The sequence below is a fragment of the Chiloscyllium punctatum genome, chromosome 17 (assembly GCF_047496795.1).
Source record: "Chiloscyllium punctatum isolate Juve2018m chromosome 17, sChiPun1.3, whole genome shotgun sequence".
Taxonomy (NCBI): Eukaryota; Metazoa; Chordata; class Chondrichthyes; order Orectolobiformes; family Hemiscylliidae; genus Chiloscyllium; species Chiloscyllium punctatum.
In genome coordinates, this window is record NC_092755.1 from 87,748,915 (window position 1) to 87,776,305 (window position 27,391).

The window sequence follows — 27,391 nt, forward strand, 5'->3', positions numbered from 1 at the left end:
ACAGCAACTTTAGCAGTCTGCACATGAGCAGGAATACGGACATTTCAGTCACTGTATACTGTCCTCCTATCTTAGCAAAATGCAACACCTCATATTTATCTGCATTAAATTCCATCTCCCAATCCTTGATCCAATGGGCCAGTCGATCAAGATCTTGTTTTCCTCTTAGATCATCTTCTTCCCTGTCTACTGGGAGTGCACTGTTAACATCCCCAATTCTGCAATCAGTTATAAATCACTGAACTGATGAGAACTTCAAATCTTTTGCTTTTAGTCCAGCAGTAAAAATGCATGTGAAAATTACAAATAGCCGAATTACGTGTAGCTAGGTTTTTAAGAGTATAATGAGCTCGTAGTTACCACTAAACATCCTCAATGGCTGTTAAAGCTTGTTCTTTTATTAGTAAAATACCAGATTGCTCAATTATGATACAAGAATGCTATAAACCTTTCACATGTTCATTTTAAATTTATGATTTCTTCAGACTTCTATTCTCGACCTAAGCATTTACTTCACAGTTCAAAATGTTTAAACTCAAAGGGTTTGAGAACAAAGATCAAGGCTGAAGCTCCAGTGCAGTACTGACGAGGTCATCTATCAGATGAGATTTTAAACTGAGACCACATCTGCCTGTTCCGGAGAATGTAAAAAATTCTGTGTTACTATATCGAGGAAGCGCAGGGGAGCCACCCCCAGCTCCCTGACCAATATTTATCCCTCGATTACACAGGCAGAGGGATCCAGAGAGAGCTAGCCAATAGGATGAAAACCTGGCTTGATGGTAGGAGAAAGAGGGTGCTGTTAGAGAGTTGTTCAGACTGGAGGCCAGTGGTGAGCAGTGTGCCGCCGAGATCAATACTTGGGTCAACTGTTTGTCATTTATATAAATATTTGGATGAATGTAGAAGGTTTGATTAGTAAGTTTACAGATAACATCAACATCTGTGGACAGGGAAGAAGATGATCTAAGAGGGCAACGAGATCTTGATCGGCTGACCCATTGGATCAAGGAATGGCAGATGGAATTTAACGCAGATAAATGTGAGGTGTTGCATTTTGCTAAGTTAAATAAGGGCAGGACTTATCCATTTAATGGTAGGGCCCTGGGAAGTGTTGAACAGAGAGACCAAGAGGTGCAAATGCATAGTTCTTTGAAAGTGGTGTCACAGGTAGACAGAGTACTGAAGAAGGCGTTCAGTGTGTTTGCCTTCATTGGCCAGAGCACTGAGCACAGGAGTTGGGATGTCTTGTTACAGCTGTACAAGCCATTCGTAAGGCTGCATTTGGAGTACTGTGTACAGCTCTGGTCACCCTGCTTCAGAAAGGATGTTATTAAGCTGGAAAGGGTGCACAAAAGATTTACAAGGATGTTGCTGAGACTGGAAGGTTTGAGTTATAAGGAGAGGCTGAATAGGCTGAGACATTTTTCCCTGGAGCATAGCTGGATGAGGGGTGATCTTATAGAGGATTATAAAAGCATGAGGGGCATAGATAAGGTGAACAGTTATGGTCTTTTCCTCAGGCCAGAGGAGTCCAAAACCAGAAGTCATAGGTTTTAAGGTGAGAGGGGAAAGATTTAAAAGAGACATGAGGGGCAACTCTTTCACACAGAGGGTGGTGCATGTGTGAAATGAACTGCCAGAAGAAATGGTACAGGTATGAATAATTTCAACATTTGGACAGGTTCATGGAAATGAAGGATTTAGAGGGATATGGGCCAAATGCAGGCAAATGGCATTAGCTCAGTTTTTTTAATTTCAAAAATATACTTTATTCATAAATACTTTGATCTATACAACTGGACAGGCCATACATATGTAAACATTCCATTTCTTTGCATATCGAAACAGAGTAATCATTCCTATTTACAGGTTGGTGCGATTACATTGAGCTGAGGTGCCAGCAGAGCCCAAATGACTGCGTGGGCCCCCTGTTCTTCTTAGGCAGGCAGATGTTACACGGTGGTCTTTCCCCACCGCGCCTTGGCAGCAGCTGCCCCAAGCTTCAGCGCGTCCCTCAACACGTAGTCCTGGACCTTGGAATGTGCCAGTCTGCAACACTCAGTCGGGGTCAACTCCTTCAGCTGGAAGATCAACAGGTTTCGGACCGCCCAGAGAGTGTCCTTCACCGAGTTGATGATCCTCCAGGCACAGTTGATGTTCGTCTCGGTGTGAGTCCTGAGGAACAGGCCGTAGATCACGGAGTCCCGCATCACGGCACTGCTCGGGACAAACCTCAACAAACACCACTGCATTCCTCTCCAGACTTCCTCTGCGTAGGCACATTCCAGAAGGAGGTGTGTGACAGTCTAGACCCCCCACAGCCGCTTCGAGGGCAGCGTGCGGTGCGGCAGAGAGTCAAGGCATGCATAAAGGATCTCACAGGCAGAGCCCTTCTCACCACCAGCCAAGTCATGTCTTGGTGCTTAAGCTCGGTTTAGGAAACTTAATTGGCATAGACGAGTTGGGCCAAAGGGTCTGTTTCCATGCTGTATGAGTCTATGGCTCTATGATTATCTATCTAGTCATGGTCAGATTACTGTTTATAAGGGTTTGCTGAGCACACAATGGCTACTGGACCTCCTACTTTACCAACAATGATTACAGTTCAAAAGTAATTTATCAGCTGCAACGAGCTGTGAGGTATCTGATGATTGTGGAAAGGTGTTGTGCAAATGCAAATCATAGAGCCATACAGCATGGTGTTGCCTATCTCTGTGAGACAATAGTATATACATAGACAAAGATACAGCAAAAATATTTAGAGATCTTACAACACAATTAATTAATTAAGTTCTTAAACGAATAACACACCCTTTAAGTACTAGAGATATCTCAACCACTGTCTTTCACTACTCTGCCTTCTTTAACCAACCCCAAATGTTATTATACAGGAGAGTTGGCAGGTGTCTGATATAGGGTACCTCTTGCAATGATTGTTCACCAGAGTCCTGCAGAAAAATCAAAGATTTCCTGGGCTGATTTATATACAGGACTGTGGGCCAAAAGTGCGCCTTATTTGGAATTATCTGTGCACTCGTGACCAATCCTGAATGTTTCATCCTCATTTTGTGATTTCCTGCAATCTTAGCTCTCAGCAGAACTGAACGACTCAGCGTAATTACACCCATTATAAAGTTCCTGTATTTTAAGCCTAATCCAATAACAGAGACAGACCCTTCTGGTCCAACTCATCTGCGCTGACCAGACATCCCAATCCATGCTTATCCCATTTGTCTGCATTGGGTCCATATCCCTCTAAACCCTTCCTATTCATATACACATCTAGATGTCTTTTAAATGTTATAATTGTTCCCACCACTTCTTTTGGCAGCTCGTTCCATGCACATAACACCCTCTGCATGAAAATGTTACTCCTTAGGTTCTTCTTAAATCTTCCCCCCTTACCTTAAACTTATGTCCTCTAGTTTTGGACTCCCCCACTCTCAGAAAAAGACCTTGTCTATTCACTCTATCCACACCCATCATGATTTTTAAAAACTCTATCAAGTCACCCACCAGCCCCCTGCCGGGAAAATAGCCCCAGCCTCCTCAGCCTCTCCCTATAGTTCAAACCCTTCAAACCTGGCAGCATCCTTGCTGATCTTTTCTGCACCCTATCAAGTTTAACAACATCTTTTCTATGGCAGGGCGACCAGAATTGTATGTAGTACTTTAAATGCTTTCACCAATGAAGCAAGTGTGCCAAATGCCTTCTTCACCTCCCTGCCTACTTGTGACTCCATTCTCAAGGAACTATGCATCTACACCTCTAGGTCTCTTTGTTCAGCACATTTGCCAGGGCCCTATGATTAGCCAGTTAGAGTGGCACAGTGGCTCAGTGGTTAGCACTGTTGCCTCATAGCTTGAGGTACCTGGGTTCTATTCCACCCTTGGCTGGCTGATTGTCTGTGTGGAGTTTGTGTGTTCTCTCTATGTCTGCACGAGTGTCCTTCCAAAGGTGTGCAGGTTAGCTGAATTAGCCATGCTTGGTTGCCCTTAGTATCCAGGGATGTGTGGGTTAGCTGTAGGAAATGCAGGGAGGGGGGGGGGGGAGGGTAAGATGGGTGGGTTGCTCTCTGAAGGGTCTGTATAGACTTGATGGGCTGAATAACCTGCTTCCCAATTATAGGGATTCTATAATTAACTGTATAAGTCTTTCTCTCTTTTTAAAGGTGAAGAATAAAGTTCTTTGAACTTGCTGGTTTGTTGTATGGGAGGGTGTTACAATGAGATTGGCTGCGGCTGACATCACTGCTGCTGGACACCTTGAGATCCTTTTGATTTGACTCACATTGAGAAAATGTCAAAGCACAGCACAGCAAGGCCAAGATCTTTATGGGCAGCTTGCTTCAGGATTGACAGCAAGCATTGGCTCTTCACTCTTGACTGCAAATTCAAATCTAAGTCTTTTTTTTGTTGGTGTATTCTATTTTTGAGAATCTAGCTAATATTACACAAAAGAGTAATGGTAAACTTTAAGAGGTGACATTTTATTTCATAGAACTGCAAAGAACTTCCAATGCCAAAATGGGACATTTTGACCAACTATTCAATGCCACTGTCCCTTAACTCCGAATAAAAATATGTCGAAAAGGATAACAGGGTGTCAAATTAAAATCGGCAAACGTATGTTTGAGATAACACTCATATTTAAAGAAAGCAAAGCCATTGAGAAGAAGAGAATGACTTACCCAGAAAATTATGACTGCTGCCTGCCTCAAAGATGCATGTAAATGGTTCTTCCAGATCTTGGTCCATCTGAACTGTCCATCCCTGTTATGAATAGATCTTGAACTCAGAATCCATCAATCCCACAGTATCGGTGGCTCTGCTGGCAAAGAAAGGAAAGGTGCTGGATTTGGTAAGCGTAATATTTTTGACATCATCCCTGTTGCCACTCAGTTGTATTTTTTATGTGCTTCAGAGCTAGATGACACTAGTTTCTATGTATGTAACAGATTTTATTCACAGTACTTTCAAATGCCTGCTCCAAGCTTCACTCTGATTTCCAACTCTTTCTGCAGTTCATTTACTTTACTCTGAGTCCATCCCTAGACTTACCAATCAAGTGCAGTAAGCCTGCATAGTAAATAGGCTCCCATTGATGAAGCACAGAGCAAATAAACAGTACGATGACAAGAGTCAGTGAGACTGGGTCAAAACTCCCAGAGAATTCTCCTGTTGATTTTCTGCTTGCACTATTGTTGCTTTAACCTCAGCTTGGACACTTGGAAAGAGGTGACATTGTGAGTATAACAATGTATCACAATTTCCTTCCTTCATAATGTATGGTCAACCCTTGAATAACAGGTAGTTGTGGGCAACTTTATTTTAAATGTGTTCTCCCAATATCTTGCACTTCCTGCCCGTTGCATAGAAAACAAAACTTTGGCTCAGAGCAACTGAATATTGGGCGAGTTGCTTTCAGTTAACTTTTCTCGGGCGGTCAGACTAACAATACTCAGCTCCACTTGGGAACTAAAATGGTATTGAGATAACAGGCAGATCATTTTTAAATTATTATTTCAAAAATATACTTTATTCATAAATATTTTGATGATCTGTACAATTGGTCATGCCATACATATGTAAACATTCCATTTCTTGGCATACAGAGATAGAGTAATCATTCATATATACAGGTCTGTACGATTACTATCCACATATTTAGCTGGGGGGTCAGCAGAGCCCCCTTACTGCATTGGACCCCTGCGCTTAGGCAGGCAGACATTACACGGTGGTCTTTCCCCACCGCGCCTTGGCGGCAGCTGCCCCAAGCTTCAGCGCGTCCCTCAACACGTAGTCTTGGACCTTGGAATGTGCCAGTCTACAACACTCAGTCGGGGTCAACTCCTTGAGCTGGAAGATCAACAGGTTTCGGACCGCCCAGAGAGCGTCCTTCACCGAGTTGATGATCCTCCAGGCGCAGTTGATGTTTGTCTCGGTGTGTGTCCCGGGGAACACACTGTAGAGCACGGAGTCCCACGTCACGGCTCTGCTCGGGACGAACCTCGACAAGCACCACTGCATTCCTCTCCAGACTTCTTCTGCATTGGCACATTCCAGAAGGAGGTGTGTGACAGCCTTGTCCCCCCCGCAGCCGCTTCGAGGGCAGCGTATGGTGCAGCAGAGAGTCTGGGCCTGCATAAAGGATCTCACAGGCAGAGCCCTTTTCACCACCAGCCAAGCCATGTCTTGGTGCTTGTTGGAAAGTTCTGGCAATGAGGCATTCTACCAAATGGCTTTGACAGTCTGCCCAGGGAACCGCTCAATAGGATCCGCCCTCTCCTTTTCCCGAAGGGTCTCAAGGACACTACGTGCTGACCACTTCCTGATGGACTTGTGGTCAAAGGCGTTTTTCTTCATAAATTTCTGCACGAAGGACAGGTGATACGGAATGGTCTAAGATAACAAGCAGATCATGTAACACCTTGTAATGTTGCAATAACTAGCCAGTGTGACCAAACCGATGGTGTGGAGAGATGATCCACAGTCTGAGAAGGCATCTTACATATTAATGGGTCTCACATGTACATCTTCCTCCACTATGTTTCCACTGGGGCTTACATTTTTTTTCTTCACCATTTAATATTTAAGCCCATAATGTGTGTATGTGTGCTGTGGAGAATAAGAGGGTTGAGAAACCTTTTGGAACCAGACCAGTAGTCAGCTGCAATGAATCTGAATGAGAATGCAAATCTAGGGTGTTGGCTAGATTGACTAACCTGACTCTGAGAATTCCAAGGAGAAGGAGGTGACAATTGCCAACAATCCAAGGATCAAAATCTCCTTCTGCATGTATTCCAAGGTAGTATTCCTAAATTTGTGCATTCACTACACACGTTCAAAATTTCTATTATAATCAATCATTATTCTATCTTGTTGTAAAATTGGATAGAATTTATGGCACAGTGTCAGTGTTTATCCTCAATTCTCTTTTATCTCATGGTCTTAGCATACCATTTTATTTCTTTCTCCCTCATGTGTGTGTGTCTGGAATCCTCATAAATGCATCAATATGCACTTGGTTAAGCAGAATTTTGCCTATTCATGTAAGGAAAGTCAATCTGCATATCCCCTGTTTCTTTAGCATTCAAGCAAGTTAGCGGCCATGGAACTGAACGCATTCCACTTCAGAAACACTTGCAAAATACCGAGGATGATGAAATGGGAGTGAAAACCTGGAGCAGGTCTGTGGAGGGAGGAGAGGGAATGTTTGAAATGTTGTGCTGGATTTTACGCACATTGTTTGCCTCGTTCCCCTCAACTGAAAGTTTGGTTCTGAATGAGTTAATGTTTGAGTCACAGTGCGTTCCACCCAGTCTGATAGTTGTGTTCTATATGAAGGCAGCAGATGTGTTCAATACAACTCCAGAGAAATCTTCATCATTATCCCTAGTTAGTTAATGCAAGCTTTCCTATCTTGCAATACCTTGTTATGTTTCCTGTTTAGAAATCGTACCACTGACAATCAGACAGGTCCTAGACTCAGCAATAAAGATCAAAGAAAAGGCTCTTGTGTTACTGTGGTAGTATCCCTACCTCTGAGCCAGAAGGCCCAGTCCATTCCAACTTGCCGCAGAGGTCTATAATATCTCTGAATCGTTCAATTAAAACTGCACACATTTAACTTCTGTGCCTGGGCAGCGATCTTGAAATTACTATGTTTGAGCTAATTGTTGGGATGTGATGCCAGAAATTCAAGACCAGTCCCTGATTTCAGGATTTTGACTTTAAGTTACCCCAGTGCCATGTCCTGCATCCTCTCAGAGAGTCTGTCGACTAATATCAAGTTGTTAGTCAAAACTATGTGTCCACCCCCATGTCATCTGTTAGAAGTCATTATGTTTTCACGACAGCAGTCCACCCAATAGGCAAACGGGTACTTTGCAATTGCAGTCACTGTTGTAATGCAGGGAATAAAGCTGTCACTTTATGCACCGACTAACAACAAGTGACATTAATAAAGGATAGGTGATGTCCATGTGAAAGGGTAGACTGCCTCGGTCTAACAACGCTTCCAAATGGCAGCAACTAGAACTCTGACTGGAGTGTCAGCCTGGATTTGGATGTTCAAATCTCTGGAATCGGGCTTAAAACACAATTCCAACACAGAAATGTGAGTGCTCCCCTCTGAGCAACATCTAACTCTATGAGAACCCTGTGATTCCTGCTGAGTACTCAGTCTCACAATCTGGTATCATTAGCTATTAATGGAACCCTATGATTACTGCTGAGTACTCAGTCCTGTAACCTAGTATCATTAGTTACCAGTGCAGGCAATATTAAGGCTTAGCTCTTCCATATTACTTAATGCACAATCAAAAAGGGACCAAGACCAAATCCCATATATTCATTTACACTTTGTGTTACCACCTCATGTTGAATTCAACTAATTTTTCTTCATTGACTTAAATGTGCAACATTAATAAATATCCTGAAAGTTTCTAACTTTAAAGAGCCATCACCAACTAATTCAGTCGAATTGCTTGTAAATCCATACTTGAATATTCTCTCAGTGTAGCTCTTTCAGGAGGGTCTAGTGCACAGCCTGAACCAGACAGTGACTGCAATTGCAAAGTACCCATTTGGCTATTGGGTGGACTGCTGTAGTAAGAGGTGCTACATAAATGCAAGGTTTTACACAGCCTGAACACTGGAAGTAAGTTGCAAAGTTAATGTAACTTTCAGCTGACCTCTAAATCCTGTCACTGCTCATTTTATCAGACTGCCTGTCCCTCCATCCCAAAAATACTCGATTAACTCCTGGGTTACATTATCATTCAAGCTAGCTCTTAAACACCAGCTCACTAATTATTCAGGAGATCCACATCTGTGACAATATAATATCCTCATTATTATTCCTTCTCAACTCACCCTCCATTATTCAAAGCAAGCAGTTTTGAAAGCTGCATTTTAATTAATTGCCTGAACAACTGCGATATCATAATTGCTGCCAACATGATTTTGCCCACAACATATTAAATGCCAGTTGTGTATAAGGCAATGTTTTTATTGAATCAATGGGGGTCGTGTGGTCTATACATTGAGAGTCAGCATTGCAGCAAAAATTGTCACTCCAGCTCCACCCCAGTTGTGGAAAATTGAATGCTTCTTTTAACCAGCATTCATGTAGAAATATGGCATATAGTTTCGGCTGAATACAATTGTGAATTGTTCCACTGTAGGGAGTCATTAACAATCATTAAGATGCAATCTGGACAGACACTTCAGGATGTTAGTCAAGGTAAGAGTTTTAACCTGTTTTCCTATTTAGTTTCAACTATCATCAGAAATTATTGCTGTTCTCAAGTTGCCATTGTTAAGCTGATGGGCAAGGGTGGCCCAGTGATTTGAGTGGTTAGCGGCAGGGACCTGGGTTTGATTCCACTCTCAGGTGACTGTCTGTATACATTCTCCCTGTGTCTGCGTGGGCTTTTTCCAGGTGCTCTAGTTTCCTCCAAAGATGGGCAGGTGAGTTGGATTAGCCATGGCAAATGCATGGTTACAGTGATGGCATGGGTCTGGGTGGGATACTATTCAGAGGGTCAGTGTGAACCCAATGGGCTGAATGGCCTGCTTCCAATCTGTAGGGATTCTGCTGCTGAAGAGATTGTGGCCACTCTTCATGGGGTATGCTGTCGATGTTATATCAGTTTCTGGATTAGTGGTGCTGGAAGAGCACAGCAGTTCAGGCAGTATCCAAGTAGCTTCGAAATCGACGTTTTGGGCAAAAGCCCTTCATCAGGAATAAAGGCAGTGAGCCTGAAGCGTGGAGAGATAAGCTAGAGGAGGGTGGGGGTGGGGAGAAAGTAGCATAGAGTACAATGGGTGAGTGGGGGAGGGGATGAAGGTGATAGGTCAGGGAGGAGAGGGTGGAGTGGATAGGTGGAAAAGGAGATAGGCAGGTAGGACAAGTCCGGACAAGTCATGGGGACAGTGCTGAGCTGGAAGTTTAGAACTAGGGTGAGGTGGGGGAAGGGGAAATGAGGAAACTGTTGAAGTCCATACTGATGCCCTGGGGTTGAAGAGTTCCGAGGTGGAAGATGAGGCGTTCTTCCTCCAGGCGTCTGGTGGTGAGGGAGCGGCGGTGAAGGAGGCCCAGGACCTCCATGTCCTCAGCAGAGTGGGAGGGGGAGTTGAAATGTTGGGCCACAGGGCGGTGTGGTTGATTGGTGCGGGTGTCCCGGAGATGTTCCCTAAAGCGCTCTGCTAGGAGGCGCCCAGTCTCCCCAATGTAGAGGAGACCGCATCGGGAGCAACGGATACAATAAATGATATTAGTGGATGTGCAAGTAAAACTTTGATGGATGTGGAAGGCTCCTTTAGGGCCTTGGATAGAGGTGAGGGAGGAGGTGTGGGCGCAGGTTTTACAGTTCCTGTGGTGGCAGGGGAAAGTGCCAGGATTGGAGGGTGGGTTGTTTGGGGGTGTGGACCTGACCAGGTAGTCGCGGAGGGAACGGTCTTTGCGGAAGGCGGAAAGGGGTGAAGAGGGAAATATATCCCTGGTGGTGGGGTCTGTTTGGAGGTGGCGGAAATGTCGGCGGATGATTTGGTTTATGCGAAGGTTGGTAGGGTGGAAGGTGAGCACCAGGGGCGTTCTGTCCTTGTTACGGTTGGAGGGGTGGGGTCTGAGGGCGGAGGTGCAGGATGTAGACGAGATGCGTTGGAGGGCATCTTTAACCACGTGGGAAGGGAAATTGCGGTCTCTAAAGAAGGAGGCCATCTGGTGTGTTCTGTGGTGGAACTGGTCCTCCTGGGAGCAGATCCGGCGGAGGCGGAGGAATTGGGAATACGGGATGGCATTTTTGCAAGAGGTAGGGTGGGAAGAGGTGTAATTCAGGTAGCTGTGGGAGTTGGTGGGTTTGTAAAAAATGTCAGTATCAAGTCGGCCGTCATTAACGGAGATGGAGAGGTCTAGGAAGGGGAGGGAGGTGTCAGAGATGGTCCAGGTAAATTTAAGGTCAGGGTGGAATGTGTTGGTGAAGTTGATGAATTGCTCAACCTCCTTGCGGGAGCACGAGGTGGCGCCAATGCAGTCATCAATGTAGCGGAGGTAGAGGTGGGGAGTGGTGCCGGTGTAATTACGGAAGATCAACTGCTCTACGTAGCCAACAAAGAGACAGGCATAGCTAGGGCCCATATGTGTGCCCATGGCTACCCCTTTGGTCTGGAGGAAATGGGAGGATTCAAAGGAGAAATTGTTAAGGGTGAGGACCAGTTCGGCCAAATGAATGAGAGTGTCGGTGGAAGGGTACTGTTGGGGACGTCTGGAGAGGAAAAAACGGAGGGCTTGGAGGCCCTGGTCATGGTGGATGGAGGTGTAGAGGGATTGGATATCCATGGTGAAGATGAGGCATTGGGGGCCAGGGAAACGGAAGTCTTGGAGGAGGTGGAGGGCGTGGGTGGTGTCTTGAATGTATGTGGGGAGTTCCTGGACTAGGGGGGATAGGACAGTGTCGAGGTAGGTAGAGATGAGTTCAGTGGGGCAGGAGCATGCTGAGACAATGGGTCAGCCAGGGTGGTCAGGCTTGTGGATCTTGGGAAGGAGGTAGATGTTACCCCATGCTCTCCTTAGACCCTGGTGTTCCCTAAGCACACCCACATGGAATTGGACCAGGAATAACAGCAGAAAGTGCTGCAGAAACTAAGCAGATCTGGTAGCTACTGCAGAGAGAGTAAAACCGAATTAAAGTTGCGAGCCCCATGTTCTAGAACAATAACTCTGTTTCTCTAGCCTCAGATGCTACCAGACCTGCTGAGTTTATTCAGCATTTCTGTTTCTCTTTCAGATCTTTGGCCATACTTTGTTCTTACTTTGACAAGGAGTTTTCCTCCAATTAGTGAGGATCTGAATTCGACAGTATTTTAAAGATTTTGGGGACCGCTGTGTGCAGTGAGACCTTATTAGACCTTCTTATTGGAACAATCATGTACAACTGCGGTCTTATTAAAATCTCCAATATCCCTACCGCCTGCCTGCTGCTTTAGTGATGCTCATCTGGTGCTCCTGGCCTTTAATATGTGGCTGTTTTGGTTTGCATGTTCTGATCGTATTCAGACTTTTCAAAAGGATGCTTACTGTTTATCTTCACAGAATTGCTTGTTTGACTGGAACCTTTTATTCATTCAGAGGACAAGGGCATCAGTGGCCAGTCTAGCATTTATTGCTCATCCCTTATTGCCCAGGGGGGCAGTTAAGTGTCAACCACATGGCTGTGCTGGAGTCACACATAGGCCCGACCAGCTAAGGTGGCAGTACCCATCCCTAAAGTCCTTTAGTGAAGTAAATGGGTTGTACTGACAATCAATTCACAGTCATCACTAGACTCTTAATCCCAGATTTTTAAAATTAAATTCCACCATTTGCCACGCCCAGAACATTATCTGGGTCTCTAGATAAACAGTCCAGTGATCATGTCATTAGGCCATTGCCTCTACTAGATGGTTAGTGAGTGACTCCAATGGTGTTGATTCTATTTCTGAACCAGATGAGGTTACCATGAAGGACTCTCCTCAACCTCTCCCCTTGCCGGAGGTGTGGTGACCCTCAGATTAAACCATCACCAATCGTCTCTCTCTCTCTCTCTCTCTCTAACGACAGAGCAGTCCTATGGGTGACTTTACCTTTTTTACTGTGAGACCCAGTAGAATGGTCCTTTGGCAGCCACCCCGATGCTCAATGCTCCTGAGACATTTATTTATTCATAGATGGAGTGGCCAAACCATGCTAGCCATGAGCATTGCATTGTACCTTTTTTTAATTTCACATTCGATTTGGAGGAGAACGATTCTGAGATGGAACAATGGCTTGTACCTCTCAGTGATTTTTTTCCAAGATCCAAGTCCTTAGGCCTAGGAAGAGAAACGGAAATATCTGCCATCTTTGTGTATGCTTCCTTGAGACTTTGAGTCATAGAGATGTACAGCACGGAAACAGACCCTTTGGTCCAACTTGTCCATGCTGACCAGATATCCCAAATTAATCTAGTGCTATTTGCCAGCACCCGGCCCATATCCTGCAAAACCCTTCCTATTTATATACCCATCCAGATGTATTTTAAATGTTGTAATTGTACCAGCCTCCAGCACTTCCTCTGGCAGCTCATTCCAAACACACACCACCCTCTGTGTGAAAAAGTTGCCCCTTAGGTCTCTTTTATATCTTTCCCCTCTCACCCTAAACCTATGCCCTTTAGCTCTGGACTCCCTTGTGCAGGGAAAAGAGTTTGTCTATTTTGCCTATCCACGCTCCTCATGATTTTATAAATCTCTATAAGGTCACCCCTCAGCCTCTGATGCTCCAGGGAAAACAGCCCCCGCCTATTCAACCTTTCCTTATAGTTCAAGTCCTCCAACCCAGGCAACATCCTTGTAAATCTTTTCTGAACCCTTTCAAACTTTGCAACATCCTTCTGAAAGGTGGGAGACCATAACTGGACGCAGTATTCCAAAAGTCGTTTAGCCAATGTCCTGCGCAGACGCAACATTCAGATAGAAGCCAGCACAGGGTCACTGCCTGTGTCTTTGGAGGAGAATCGCAGCATTTGACTTGCTAATAAAATCTGCAACTGCTGGAAATATTGGTCAGCTGTGGCAGAATCTAAAGAGGGAGTGATAACTTTTCCAGTCAGTAATTTTTCTTCAGGATGACTTTGGACGTGACTGTGATGTTTCAAGTCAACACCGGTGATATTGTTGCATCAACCAAGGTGTGAACCGACTAATGAAAGTTCTGTTTGTCAGGGAAATACTTTTAACACTTTTTTCCCCAATGGAGAACAGGCAACAGCATACAAGACTGAATTCTTCAAGAATTATGACCTGTGCTCTCTGTAAAGATTGGGAGTGAACTGATGTACAGCTCTGTCAAGATGTCAAAAATGATCTGCTTTGTGCGAAAAGTGACTTGCCACAGAATCAAAACAAACCAGAAAAAGATCAGCCTTGTCAAAGGAGAAGAATGGAAAAGGAAAAGGTGGGACAAGAAAAATTGATTTTTGACAGAGAAAACAGATTAAAAATATCATAGCATAGTTCAATAATCACCTTCATAAAATGCTAACTGCATGGATAACACGCTGAGCAGAATTACCAGAACTGCTAATATCATTTTCTCATGGTATCTTATCAGCTATAACATTAATACAACTTATCTCAACATAAATGCACACATTAATATGAAAGTTCTTGATTCTTGGTCTTTGTCCTTTGCATTATCTGTGATTTCATCTCATGTCACAACTCATTATTGTGTCATTGCTCACTATTGTTGTATGTTCCTCCAGTTTGACACCTCCCTGAGATCTCTGTGCTCCTCCATTTCTGGTCATTTCTACCTTAACTATTTTAATTATGCCACCATGCCTTCAGCTGCCTGTGGCCTAATTCTTGCATTCACACCATAAACCTCCCCACCTCAGCAGGAAGGTTTACAGTGGAACCCCCTTAATGCTTCAGCATTAAGACTCTTGCTAACTTAATGATAAAGAACTTGGTGCAAAATTTCAAAATTTGCGGACAATACAAAACTTGGGAAACATCGTGAACCACGAGGGGGGGGTTTTGCCAAATTTTAAAAACATGTTGATAAGTTGGTGGACTGGTGAACAGGTTACTAGTCTGATTTATTTTGTGTACCTCAAAACAATGCTTCAATATGACCAGCATTTTCATTTCCAAGCATTTCTGTTTCTTTTTAACGTTTTTCCCCCTCTCAGGGTTGGTTTCTGAGAAATTCGGGAAATTTGTCTCCTATGTTTCTTGGTTCTTTGAGGATCTGCTGCCTTGCTTTGATCTATCATGGATCAACAATGAGACCTGGATCTTAATGTTTCAATGACTTAGTGAGTGAATGTTGCTCCTGTCTAGATCTCAGGAAGATAGCAGTTATTAATTACATTATTTGACTGGCATAACTTTCTGACTAAAACACTCATACCTTTCCTTTTAATTCCTTTAATGTGTGCAAACAAAGCATTGATGGAAGCAATAAAAACACATAAGACATAGCTGAGGATCACAAGAGGAATCTTTTAATGCTGACCTGAGGATAATTCAGATGAGCGCAAGAATTGGATTTCAAGAATTTGAATAGGAATTAATTTCATTCATTCCCGCTCAGGAAATTCACATCCGGAAAAATAAAATCAGAAATGTAACATCAAATTATTACCTTTTTTCCCCCTTTGTAACAAAATTTTACATATTTTCGTTTGTAAAAACATGACACATTGAGTACAAAATATGTGTAGAGATTTGTTCTGCACAAACCCAGTTAGTGCCAACAAATTACCACAAATTATTCTTTTGTTTGACAAACAAGCTTTGTTAAGGCCAGTCTATACAATCACCTGGATCAAGTGCAAACCTCTCAGTAACTTTTCTTTGTTTATCCTATAAAGTGGAGCAGACAAGTGTCAACATTATGATTCATTTTGTGCCTAAAATGTGCCTACTGTTGGTTAATGTGGCGTTGCCCTTTGTGTCAAGAGAGAGTAAGACAGAGTCTGAAGATCTAAGTATAGTTTCTACCCTTGCAACCCCAACAGGCAGTAAAGCCTTTTACATAATGTCTGCAGTGTGTGACATAGACCCACCTAAACGCTTGATGAAATCATCTGGAACTTGTGGGGAGTTCAAAACTAGGAATCACATATATAAGATGGTCAACAATAATCCCAATAAAGAATTGGGAGAAAACTTTTTACCTAGAATGTGATTAGCATGTGGAACTTACTACCATAAAGAATAGTTGAGCCCAACAGCATAGATGCATTTATGAGGAACCTTGATAGGTTGCAAGGATAGAGTAAGGACCAGCTCACTTCTCCAAGAGATGGGCATAAATACTGGCTTAGTTAGCAACATCCATATGCTCCATGAAGGTTTTATTTAAAAGGTCAGGTTGGAGTGTGGTTTGATCCTGTTGCAGGAGTCCTGGTGAGTTGCGATAGTACATCTCGTAAATGGTGCGCACTGTAGCTACTGTGTGTTGGTGTTGGGAGGAAGGATTGTTGAAAATGGTGTTTGGGGTGTCGAACAAGTGAGCTACTTTGTCCTGCTTGATGCTGAGCTTTTTGAGGATCTTTGAAACTAGACACATCTTGAATGGTGTGGAGGGGAGGAAAGGATTCACCTATGAGAGGGTAAGTAGCATAGAAGAGGAGTTGTGCATTGGTATGTATGGCAAAGACGGGGGATGACAAAGATAGCCTTCGAGGAGCTAGAAATGGAACAAGGATATTAGCAAAAGGGAAGCAGAGGAGAACTCAAATGTTGCAATGGTGTGGGTGAGAGATTAATGGTGGTGAGATTGCAATACAGACCATTGTCGTAAAATTGCATTCAAAGAAAGAGACAGGTTTGATGATGAACACGATCGGGGTTGAGGTTCAGCTCTAGATTACACACAGCTCTTGAGTTGCTTATTATCAGTTCAGGCTGAGGAATGAAGAAAGACAATGGAAATGAAGAGTTGGGTATGGTGCTTTTGGCAGGAGCTGATCAGAATGGCAATCACCTTGGCTTTGGAGAAAGCTCTGGGAGCATCTCAGTATCTTGTTTCCATATTTTAAAGACTATATTGGAAACACAATGAGGTTAGGCTCTTCAATTACGAGGTTAGGCCTTTGATCAGCTGCCCTGTCCTGAAACCCTCAGTAAGTTCCAGTCAGTATGTTTTGACTTTGCACTTCTTACAACAAGACCAGACTGTTAAGCCTGAATAAAACACATTGCAAATCCTTCATTGAGGTAAAGTATCTTCCTTGAAAATCATTCAAAATATGAGATTGGTATTACCTTGAACCAGAAAATGCAACCCTTGTATTTGATTGCTTCCATCCTTTACATTCACAAAGAATTACCAAGACAAAAGAGAAATTTAGACAAAAAATGTCTTCAACAGATTTTTCTCTAATTTTGGCTGTTACTTTCAGGTGCCTATGTAAATAATGATTGCCCACTCTTTATTGGTGCATCCCTGGAAGTTACATCAGCTTGAAGAGCCCTGCCTCATATTCCCTCTTCATTCATCATGTTCCACCTGGGCTTTTATTCCTTGCATTTTCCTGGGGATCAATTCTCAAATCTAGGTATCTCCAAGGTAGTCCTGGAGAATAGACAACCCGAAGGACCTACAGCATCAACAGTTTCTTGCTACTGGGGGGGTCATGGTTTACAATTCAAAGCTCCCACTGTGCAATCCCAGGGTGGAACCTACTCCCTTCACCATCATTTTAGTGAATCCCATGTTCGGATCAGGCACACAGGATTGACTAGATCCACGGTAATGCCGACTTGCCCAGCATTTTGCTGCTCCTTTCATTCTGCCTGCATGCTTTGTGACACTCAATCAGGACAGTTCAGCAAGAAAGTCTGGTCGGACTTCTCTAAAAACATTTTCCTGCCACATGCGCCCTCCCCCAACCCCCAAGAAAAGGAAGCAGATTGACATTCCTCTGAGTGGGGACACACGATATGCACCATCTTTCCATGATGCTGAGGTGCTGGTGTTGGTCTGCTGTGGACAAAGTCAGAAGTCTCAGGACACCAGGTTATAGTCCAAAAGGTTTATTTAAAAAAAACAAGCTGCTGGTACTGTAGATGAAAAAGGAGCAGCGCTCCAAAAGCTTGTGATGTTAATTAAACCTGTTGGACTATAACCTGTTGTCATGAGACTTCTGACTTTGATCATCTTTCAATTTACAGCAACAACACGAAACACAGGACTTGCTAACAAGTTAATATTACACAGCAACCAGATACTCTCTTAGACCTGGAAGTGTCATCAGCTAGTATCCAAGCTCTTTCATCCACATTGGATTCCTCCTGCCTATTGACCTGTTGCCAAAGATTAGAAGATTTTTTGTCGAAGATGCTTGTGGCACTGTCTCACCACCTGTGGAAGCTGGAGTTAGTAGAAAAGAATGTTTGAACACTAAATCATCAGGAGCTGGCCTTTTCTTCACAGAACCTTGTGGTTGCCCTTGACAACAGGGTATATCTGCGTCACAATGGTACATTATGAGAAAGACTCACTCAGAAGCTTGTTACCTGGATGGAATTTTTATAGACATGGTTTGACTAACTGCTCCACGTGTGTACCTGTGAGTGGAGCTCTTTTATTTTTGCTGCAGATGTCTGTTCTGATCTGTCACTTTGTCAGATGGACTGCATAATGTCGAGCCTTCTGTGTGACTGGTATATCCATGACCCAGAGCATGTGAAATGATGTTTCCACACGTTGTGGGGTGGGGGGGGGGGGGAGGTGGGGAGGAGAGCTGACTCCTCTTGGTCATTCTACTGGATTCTCTCCATTATTCTGCTGGGAATCTGGTGTAACAGATTCCGAACAAGGGCCAGATGTGGAAATACCAATATCCAACCTGCCCCCTTGACCCAGAGAGGAATGAAGTCACTCTCCACACCCCTATCTGATTCCTCCTATATTGTCAATCTGCAGTAGCACCAGTGGAGATGGGAAGCAAAGCAGCACATTTCTTCACAAAAGATTATTTTTTCACTTGTGGGATGTGGGCGTCACTGGTTGGCCCAGCTTTTATTACCCATCCCTAGTTTCCCCTTGAGAAGGTGGTGGTGAGCTGCCTTCTTGAACCGCTGCAGTCCATCTGCTGTGGGTTGACCCATAATGCCATTAGGGAGGAAATTCCAGAGAAATTTTACAAAAATTTCCAGAGATAATTCGAAAATAAAGGGACCATTTCCATTACCATTGAACCCATGACTCAGGCCTGCACAGAGGATTAATAAATTGTGGAGTCTAATAAATCTGCGCCATTCTAATCCAGTCATTTTCCAAACCATTCATTGTCGAATAGAGGTCACTGTATATAAATTAGGGGTCACCCATTTAAAATAGAGATTAGGCAAATTTCTGTCTCCCAGAGGGTCATGAACCTATGGGACTCTCTTCCTGAAAAGGAGTTGGAAACAGAGTCCTTGAACTTTTATTTTTTATTCAGGCGGTGGTGGGTGTGTAGAATTCACTGCCTGAGTTGATGGTGGAATCAGAGACTCAAAATGTTTTCAGGAAGTACGTGGATCTACACCTTAAATGTTATAAGCTGCAGGGCGTGTGCAGGATTAGAAAAGGCACCTGGGTGTCTTTGGGTCAGCATGGACAAGATGGGCCAAATAGCTCCCTCCTGTACTGTATCATTCCTATTTTTAAGGCGGATGTTGATAGACTCTCATTAGGTGATGGGGTGAAAGGTTAACAAAAGCAGGGAAAATGAGGATTTGAGGTTACAATCAGATCTTATTGAATGGCGGAGCAAGCTTGATGGGCTGAATGGCCTGCTCTAATTCCTGTGTAACAGTCTGCTTCCCCTGCAGCATTTTCACTGCAGTACTGAGGGGGATGGCTCTTAGGAATAATTTTGTGAATTAGTACAGAGTACTGTGACTTTTTGATGGCCATGTAATAGACTTACATTGGAGACATCAATGTTCTGACTCTTTCAGGAACATAGCTGAAGGAGGTGATTCCATGAACTCCAGGTTAGATGAACAGCAGAATCCGGGAAATGGCAGACTGTTAGTTTGCGATTATCTCTCTGTCCATGGGTTTGGAATGGAGTGAAAATCTGTGCTCCCAGCTGGTGCGGGCTGTTCTGGAGCACTGTGTCTGGTCTGGTCATCCTGTTGTAGGAAGGATATTATGAAGCTGAAGAGGATTCAGAAAAGATTTACCAGGATGTTGCTGAGAATGGAGGGTTTGGGCTATAAAAATAGGCTGGATAGGCTGGGCATTTTGTCACTGGAACATTGGAGGTTGGGGGGTGACCTTAAGAGGTTTACAAAATCATGAGGGATACAGATAAGGTGAATAGCAGGTGTCTTTTTCCCTAGGGTGGGGTATTTCTGAAGTCATAAAGTTATAACCTTTAATTACAGGTCAAGACTTCATATTTTTAAGGTGAGAGGTGAAAGATTTAAAAAAGACATGAGGGGCAATGTTTTTACATAGAGGGTGGATTGTGTATGGAATGAACCTCCAGAGGAAGTGATGGATGTGGGTGTGCAGTTACAATGATTCAAAAGTATTTGGATGAGTACATGAATAAGAAATTTTCAGAGAGATATAGGCCAAGTGCAGGCAGGTGGGACTGGCTTAGTTTGGAATTCTGGTCAGCATGGATGAGTTGACTAAGGGGTCTGTTTCCGTGCTGTTTGACTCTATGACCATACAACGTACTACATGTGAATAAAGCCCCCTTTCAGGCACATTCAATCGCTGCCACCCGCCCGAAGGCTCACTCGACCTGTATATATCCACCACCATTAGTTTGCATTGGCCGAAGAGGCTGTTGTGAAAGCTGGTTGAGGGGTCAACTACAGGACTTTCCTGCTTTCGGAATAGATAAATTGATCATAGAAGCACGGGTCATAGTTCAAAAGGAAATCACAGTCATTATTTTATGCAGAATATGTTGAAAAGACTTCCCAGAGAGACAGTTGATGTGGAATATTAGAGCATTCTGAAGTGGAGGAGGCCATTCAACCCTTTAGCCCTGCTCTGCTAATCCATTGGATTGAAACGATATTTCTCAATTCCATCTTCCAGTATAAGGTGAGGCAATGGCCTAGTGGTGCTATCACTAGATCATTAAACTAGAGATCCCACAAATGACCAGGGACCTGGGTTCAAATCCTGCTGTAGTAGAAGGTGAAATTTGGATTCAATTCAGGAAAAAATGTCTGGAATTCAGAGTGTGATGATCTGGCTCAGAGATATGGACATCACCACCACTTGACAAGATCCCAAACAGGATGCTAAATAGCTGAATGACAAATAATTTGTAATTTGGTTTGGTAGCAATGAAGGATAACCTTCCTTTCATCTTTGTCATTGAATAGGTATTTCTGGCGGTGGACGATTAATGGTATTAGCTACTTGGTCTCTTTCCCATGTCCCTCATATAGTTGATACTGAAACTAAAAAACTGAAGACGACTATTCCTTTTGAGTAGATCACCAGAGAAAGCCAATTCCTGGAGAATGGCAGAGAATGCATTCTTAGAAGATGCTACATCAATTGATCAGAATGCTAACGCAAATAGGTGGCCTGGTTGTGGGAGACAAATGCCAGACCAATCAACTCAGCAATCAGGCCTGGATTTTCATGGAGATCTGGAGACTCTTGGACCTTTCAAATAGTAGTGTGATCCCAGATCTAGAATTCCTGTCCTAATTCCAGATAGATCCTGTTTTTGCTGAGGAAGGGGAGATGGGGATAAGTCATGATTTGTGGTGCTGGGAAAGCACAGCAGGTCAGGTAGCATCTGAGGAGCAGGAGAATCAATGTTACATATGCCCTTCATTGGCTCATGCCCAAAGCGTCAATTCTCCTGCCCCTCGGATGCTGCTTGACCTGCTGTGTTTTTCCAGCACCACACTCTCGACTCTGATCTCCAGCATCTGCAGTCCTCACTTTCTCCATAAGTTATGCTTTCCAAATGTGGGAACTCCCCCATTTGAACTCAGTGCTGAGTTAAGGCTGAGTCTATTTTTTTGCTGGAGCATGGGCCTTCACTCATTGTGTGGGAGTTACAATTCTTTCGGGGAGATTTAAATGCTTCTGGATAAGGGCTCTTGAAATTCCAAGCTGATGACTTATTCAAAAAAGCAGCCCTTGAAGCATTGAGAAACAAAACTGCCTCTCCCAGAGAACTGAGGTAGGTCTTTGAAGGAGCGCTCCCCCACCCCAGTGCCTTAGTGGCTTACCTCTGTCCTGCATCTGGGGTGGTGGCTCCAATTCCCTCCAGCAGCTGCCCTGTCCCCTGACTATTCGGGGCAATTATTTTCCCTCAAGGGAGGCAAAATTTCTTGATTCCTGCTCTGCGACTCAGAAGCAGAAATCGAGGCTGAAATAATTTAGCGACAACCTGGTCGGTCAAAATTGTATAGGTGAGAATAACTACAGGTTTAATTGCTATTTGGCTAAAGCCAATAATTGATGTTTTCACGGAAAATTGGATAGGTAGGAGCAATTTATTGTTTCAGGCAGCTCATGTGATCTTTGCAAACTCTGTGTATATGGTTAACTTACTGGTAGCTATCATGTTACTGCTCACTCTTATTGGTACAATACTTTCAGCCCTACTTCCCAGTCCTAGACATCATCCTTCATTTTCACTGGTCAACTCTCACTGAAGTAGGAATGGATTGTGCAGTCATCTTGACAAACCAAAGGGTGCACATCAGTATCATCCTACCTATTGCTATGTCAGCGAGGTGTGAAATGCTGTTGAAACGTTTCTCTCCAACTCTCCAACCCTCTCCTCCACTCTCCTCTATGTAAACAAGAAGACTTTAGCTGCCAACTCAATTACCCCAGTTTCACTCCAATTCGGTGCAGAGGACCAGATTCCTCAGAGATTATTGCCAGATAATCCCTTCCCTCTGTAGGTAGGCAGCACCACTCCTTAGCTGAAACAAAACGATAACTAAGAGTATTGTTCAGTTTCAAAGAGCCTGTTTGTCAAACTCCCATTAAAAAAGTTGCATGGATTCCATTTCAGTCATTGTCCCTTACTCGTGACACCCCACTTGCTAAAGATTGTCTGCTAGCAAGTCTACACTAAAAGGTTACTAACCCCAGCTGCATTTGGTGACCTTTACTCTAGACAATTGATGCACTTGGAAAGCTAATAGCTGCAGAGTATCAAAAAAGAAGCCACCCACTGGGTGGAGAGGAGTCCTGGCCAGGGAAAGGGAAAGGAGATACAGCCATGTTTTGAAAGCATTTACTGACAAAATCATCTGGGGGCATAGTCCTCAGGGACACCAGTCAGGTTTCTCAGTTTGAGGGCCGTGTCAACAGTTTTGATGAAAGCGTCAATCATCTTCCTCATCTCGGGTGTGTAGGGATCATATTCCAGTTTGCGAAGGCCAGAGCGTTTGAAATTGCCATCCTTTTGGCTTTCAACGCAAAGTAGCCGGTCATCAGAGACGTCGAGGCCCAGCACGGACACCATTTTCTTCAGCTGGTTGAAGAGATCACGTTTCAGATCTTCATAATGAACCACCAGGACTTTCCTGCCATATTTCAGCCAGTCCAGTGTGTGGGATGCCCACCAAGGTGCGTAGTTCTTCACAAACTCTGGCCACTCTGTTGAACAAACAGATAAGATATTACAATTCGTAAAGGTTTCTTTTCACATCTGATGTAACTGAATTCCGAAATGCATGCAAAAGGAAAGTGCTCATTTTGTTTTTCCAACTCCAACAGTTGTTGCTAAGGCTAGGCCTAGGGACCCTGGTGTCAACCTCCTCTCGGTATCACATGCAAGGGACATCCTGTCTGACACTGAACTGGCAAACTCATGGACATTGAGGCCAATATTAACATAGTTCTGGCCTCTGCTGATGTGCACATTTTCTGACTGGAAACATTGGTCATGGGTCAGAGACGTAAACTCAGTGGGTTACCCTCAGTCCAAGCAAATTCCATATCTCAACTGAGGTTAGCAAACATGTTGCAGACCAGGCATCCATCCAGAAGCTTCTAAATCTCCATTGTTTGTACTAACTTGGTGTGGTGTATGTCCTAAAAGAGCTGCTGAAGTACACAACTCATCAACTTTGAGGGAGAGTCACAGATGTCAACAGCACAGAAAAGGGCCGTTAGCCCATTGAGTTTGCACCGGTCAAAAACTAACATTATTTTAAACTAACCTAACCATTTCTAACCTAGCTATTCTAAACTAACCTAACTATTCTAATCCAATTTTTCAGCACTTGTCACACAGCTTTGCATACCTTGGCATTATAAGTGCACTTCTAAATACTTCTTCAATGTGATGAGGGTTTTTGTCTCTCTGTCAAACCTGTCTATGCCCCTCATCATATGTTCCTCCCATAATTTTATACATCTCAGCCATGTCCCCTCTCAGTTGCCTCTGCTCCATTGCAAAAAAACTCCATTCTGTCCCCTCTCTCTTCAAAACTGAAACTCTCCAGCCAAGGCAACAGTTTGGAAAATCTCCTCTGCACTCTCTCCAGAGCTGTCACACCCCTCCAAAACTGCATACGGTAATCTAGCTGTGGCCTAATCAATAGTTTAGACTATTCCAGCATCATCCTCCCTGCTCATAAACCCTATGCCTTTTCACAGATGTCATATGTCTTTTTAACCACTTTATCTACCTGTCTCACTACCTTAAGGGACCAGATCCTTGGTGCTTCAGGGAAAGCATGTCGAAGGGTAGGCCCTGGGAGCTTGCAGGCTCATCATGTCATGCTCTTGGTACAGCAATGAAAACAAAGGCATTCTCTTGATATACACGGCTCTCAGCAGGGTCTTACTATTGATATGCATTCCCTTGTCTTGGTTATCTTGTCCAAGTGCATCAAGATGCTGAGGCCTGTGTATATCAAGTGCATGCCTTAATTTTCATTTCTCTACAACAAACAAGGCCTGTTCTCCTTTCAGAATGAGTCTGCACTGCACCCAGGACTTGTTTTCTCAGTCCAAAATTCCACTTTGCACAGTTTATTGATTCCTCTTTGTAAACTTATCTGAGGAAGGATGCTTTTGCTCTTAAGAGAAGGTTTCCCAGGCTGATTCTGGGGATTGGCAAGACTGACATATGAGGAAAGATTGACGGGCTTAGGATTGTTTTCGCTGGAGTTCAGACAAATGGGGGCGGGGAATCTCATAGAGACTTAGAAAATTCTAACAGGGCTAGACAGAGTCGATGCAGGGAGGATGTTCCCGATGGTGGGGGTATCCAAAACCAGGGATCACAGTCTGAGGATTCAGGGTGGACCATTTAGATTAGATTAGATTCGATTCCCTTCAGTGTGGAAACGGGTCCTTCGGCCCAACAAGTCTACACCGACCCTCCGAAGAGCAACTCACCCAGACCCATTCCCCTACATTCACCCCTGACCAATGCACCTAACACTACGGGCAATTTCCCATGGCTAGTTCACCTAACCTGCACATCTTTGGACTGTGGGAGGAAACCGGAGCACCCGGAGGAAACCCACGCAGACATGGGGAGAACGTGCAAACTCCACACAGTTAGTCGCCTGAGGCGGGAAATGAACCTGGGTCCCTGGCGCTGTGAGGCAGCAGTGCTAACCACTGCTGTTATGATGTAGGATGGAGATGAGGAGACATTTCTTCACCCAGAGAGTGGTGGGCCTGTGGGATTCATTATCACAGGAAGCAGTTGGTGCCAAAACATTGAATGTATACAAGGGGCAGCTAGATATAGCACTTGGGGTGAATGGGATCAAAGGTTATGGGGAGAAAGCAGGATTAGGTTGTTGAGTTGAACAATCAGCCATGATCACAAAGAATGGCAGAGCAGGCTCAAAGGGCTGAATGGCCTTCTCTTGCTCCTATCTTCAATGTTTCTATGTTTAAACCACAAAGGGGGTCAGGCTTGAGCTGTTTATTGCCTGGTTGCCTCAACCTTCTACGATCTAAAATGGCGTCACTCAAATGGTGCCACAGAATGACTTAAGCCTGTAGGGTCATACACTCAACCAATAATGAGCAAAAGTAAACATGAAATAAATGCACGTTTTTTTTTTCCCTGAAAACATGAGGGACTTATGAGGATAAACAAATGCAGCGCTGCATTAGGATGTGCAATTTGGATGCGCAAGTAAGGAATATTGTACTGGGAGAAAAAAAATAAGCTGATAAGATGAAGCTGTCAAGATGTTTCTGGCACATCTTTATTGTCACAAGGACAAATGTCCCAAAGGTAGCTGTACGTGATGGAGAGTAAATGAGGAGTGAAAATGCAAGTTCATAGTCCCGTTCTCCTTCCTGCAGAAACTTCCCTGTGAACACCCAACAATCAAGAAAATATTGAAGGTCTTTTAGAAATGACTGCACTCCTTTTCCTTCTCAAAGTAGTTCCATCCACCAGCAATCATTTCTCAACTCGAGGCAACAGCCTCCTGGCTCAGATAGCTGGGAAGGAGCCAGTGATGCCTCAGTGTCTGAACTTCTTGTTCGGTTTCTCCTAGTCAGATGCGCAGAGCAGATGCCTGATTAAGCAGCTAACTGTAGCCAAGTCCCCACTGAATCATCAGAGAGAGAAGCTGTTTCATTAAGCAGATATAGGGCAATTCACCTTGTGTAATCACAGCACATAAAACTTTGCTTTACAATGGCCCCGAGGAGATCATAAAACTAATGCCATGGAACTGTGTGACAATGCAACAGATACTTCAGCCTCAGCAAAGGCAGCAGCCGGGACACCATGTCTGAAGCTGAAAGATGAAGCTGGGGTCCTAACGTGGCAAAGTCACTGTAGCGAGTACATCATAACAGCTCCTGCTGTGGTTTGCAATAGAAATTCACAAACAATTAATTATGTCACTTAAAACATCTTCAAATAAATGTAACTGGCAACTATTTCATTAATTCAAAGTTTGTCATCACAATATAAGCTCTTCCTTCTTCTCCATGAGTCATCCTGCCTGTTGGTTTGAAATTCGTATGCTCAATTTTCCATATGAGGCTTTCACTTGGGCAAGTGGAACTGGGGCTCAGGGACTATCACAATTGGGCTTTATACACAACACTGGACACTTAGAGAGAAGTCTCCTCCCTGTTCCAAGCATCAGCTTTCAAGGGATGACAGATTTGGATAACATCAACCCAGTGACTGATGGATATTCCATTACGATAGTTACAGAAGGTGCAGCTGATGCCAATTCAGTAGTAAATACTTTGATGAGGTTGAGTAGATGGACGTCATGTCTAGGGTAGGTGACAGAGGTGAACACTGCATGAGAAACAAGATTAGATTGGTGCTGAAAAAGCACAGCAGTTCAGGCAGCATCCGAGGAGCAAGAATATCGATGTTTTGGGCAAAAGCTCTTCATCAGGCTTCCTGATGAAGGGCTTTTGCCTGAAACATTGATTTTCCTGATCCAGGGATGCTGCCTGAACTGCTATGCTTCTCCAGCACCACTCTAATCTAGGATCTGGTTTCCACCATCTGCAGTCCTTGATTTTACTGCATGAGAAACAAGTTGTAGTAAATTTAACAGGTTTATTATCTCTGATTAGCTGTTGCTTCTTTCTCAAAGCTCATTGTTTGGAGCTTGGCCCATGTGGCAGCCATATTTTCTTCAGGTAAGTTGAACATCCAGATGTGACCCTTGGGTAAAGTTACAGGAAGTCCTTGTGCCCTCTTCAGATCAAAGGTGTGGCCTCAGTTATACCTGTCTCTTTGTGGGGTATAAAATTGGAATTTGTTCCAATTCTGCTCAGCCCCACACACAACTCTTTCTCCAGTATATTGTTAACATCACTGATGCCTTTTCCCTCTCTCATTTGGAATTGGAAAAATTTACCAATTTTGCTTCCAGTTTTCACTCTTTTCTCACC

At 43.8% G+C, this 27,391-nt stretch overlaps 1 protein-coding gene across 8 annotated transcripts in view; it reads right to left on the reverse strand.

Annotated features, from left to right (window-relative positions):
* Positions 1-15,025: 15,025 nt before the first annotated feature.
* wscd2 (WSC domain containing 2) overlaps positions 15,026-27,391 on the reverse strand; it is a 593,216-nt gene continuing 580,850 nt past the window's right edge. For all 8 annotated transcript variants that reach the window (XM_072587825.1, XM_072587824.1, XM_072587821.1 and 5 more), the window contains one exon: positions 15,026-23,140. In XM_072587825.1, the coding sequence (XP_072443926.1) occupies positions 22,788-23,140 (353 nt within the window). In that variant the 3' untranslated portion in view covers positions 15,026-22,787. The remainder of the gene's footprint in view (positions 23,141-27,391) is intronic.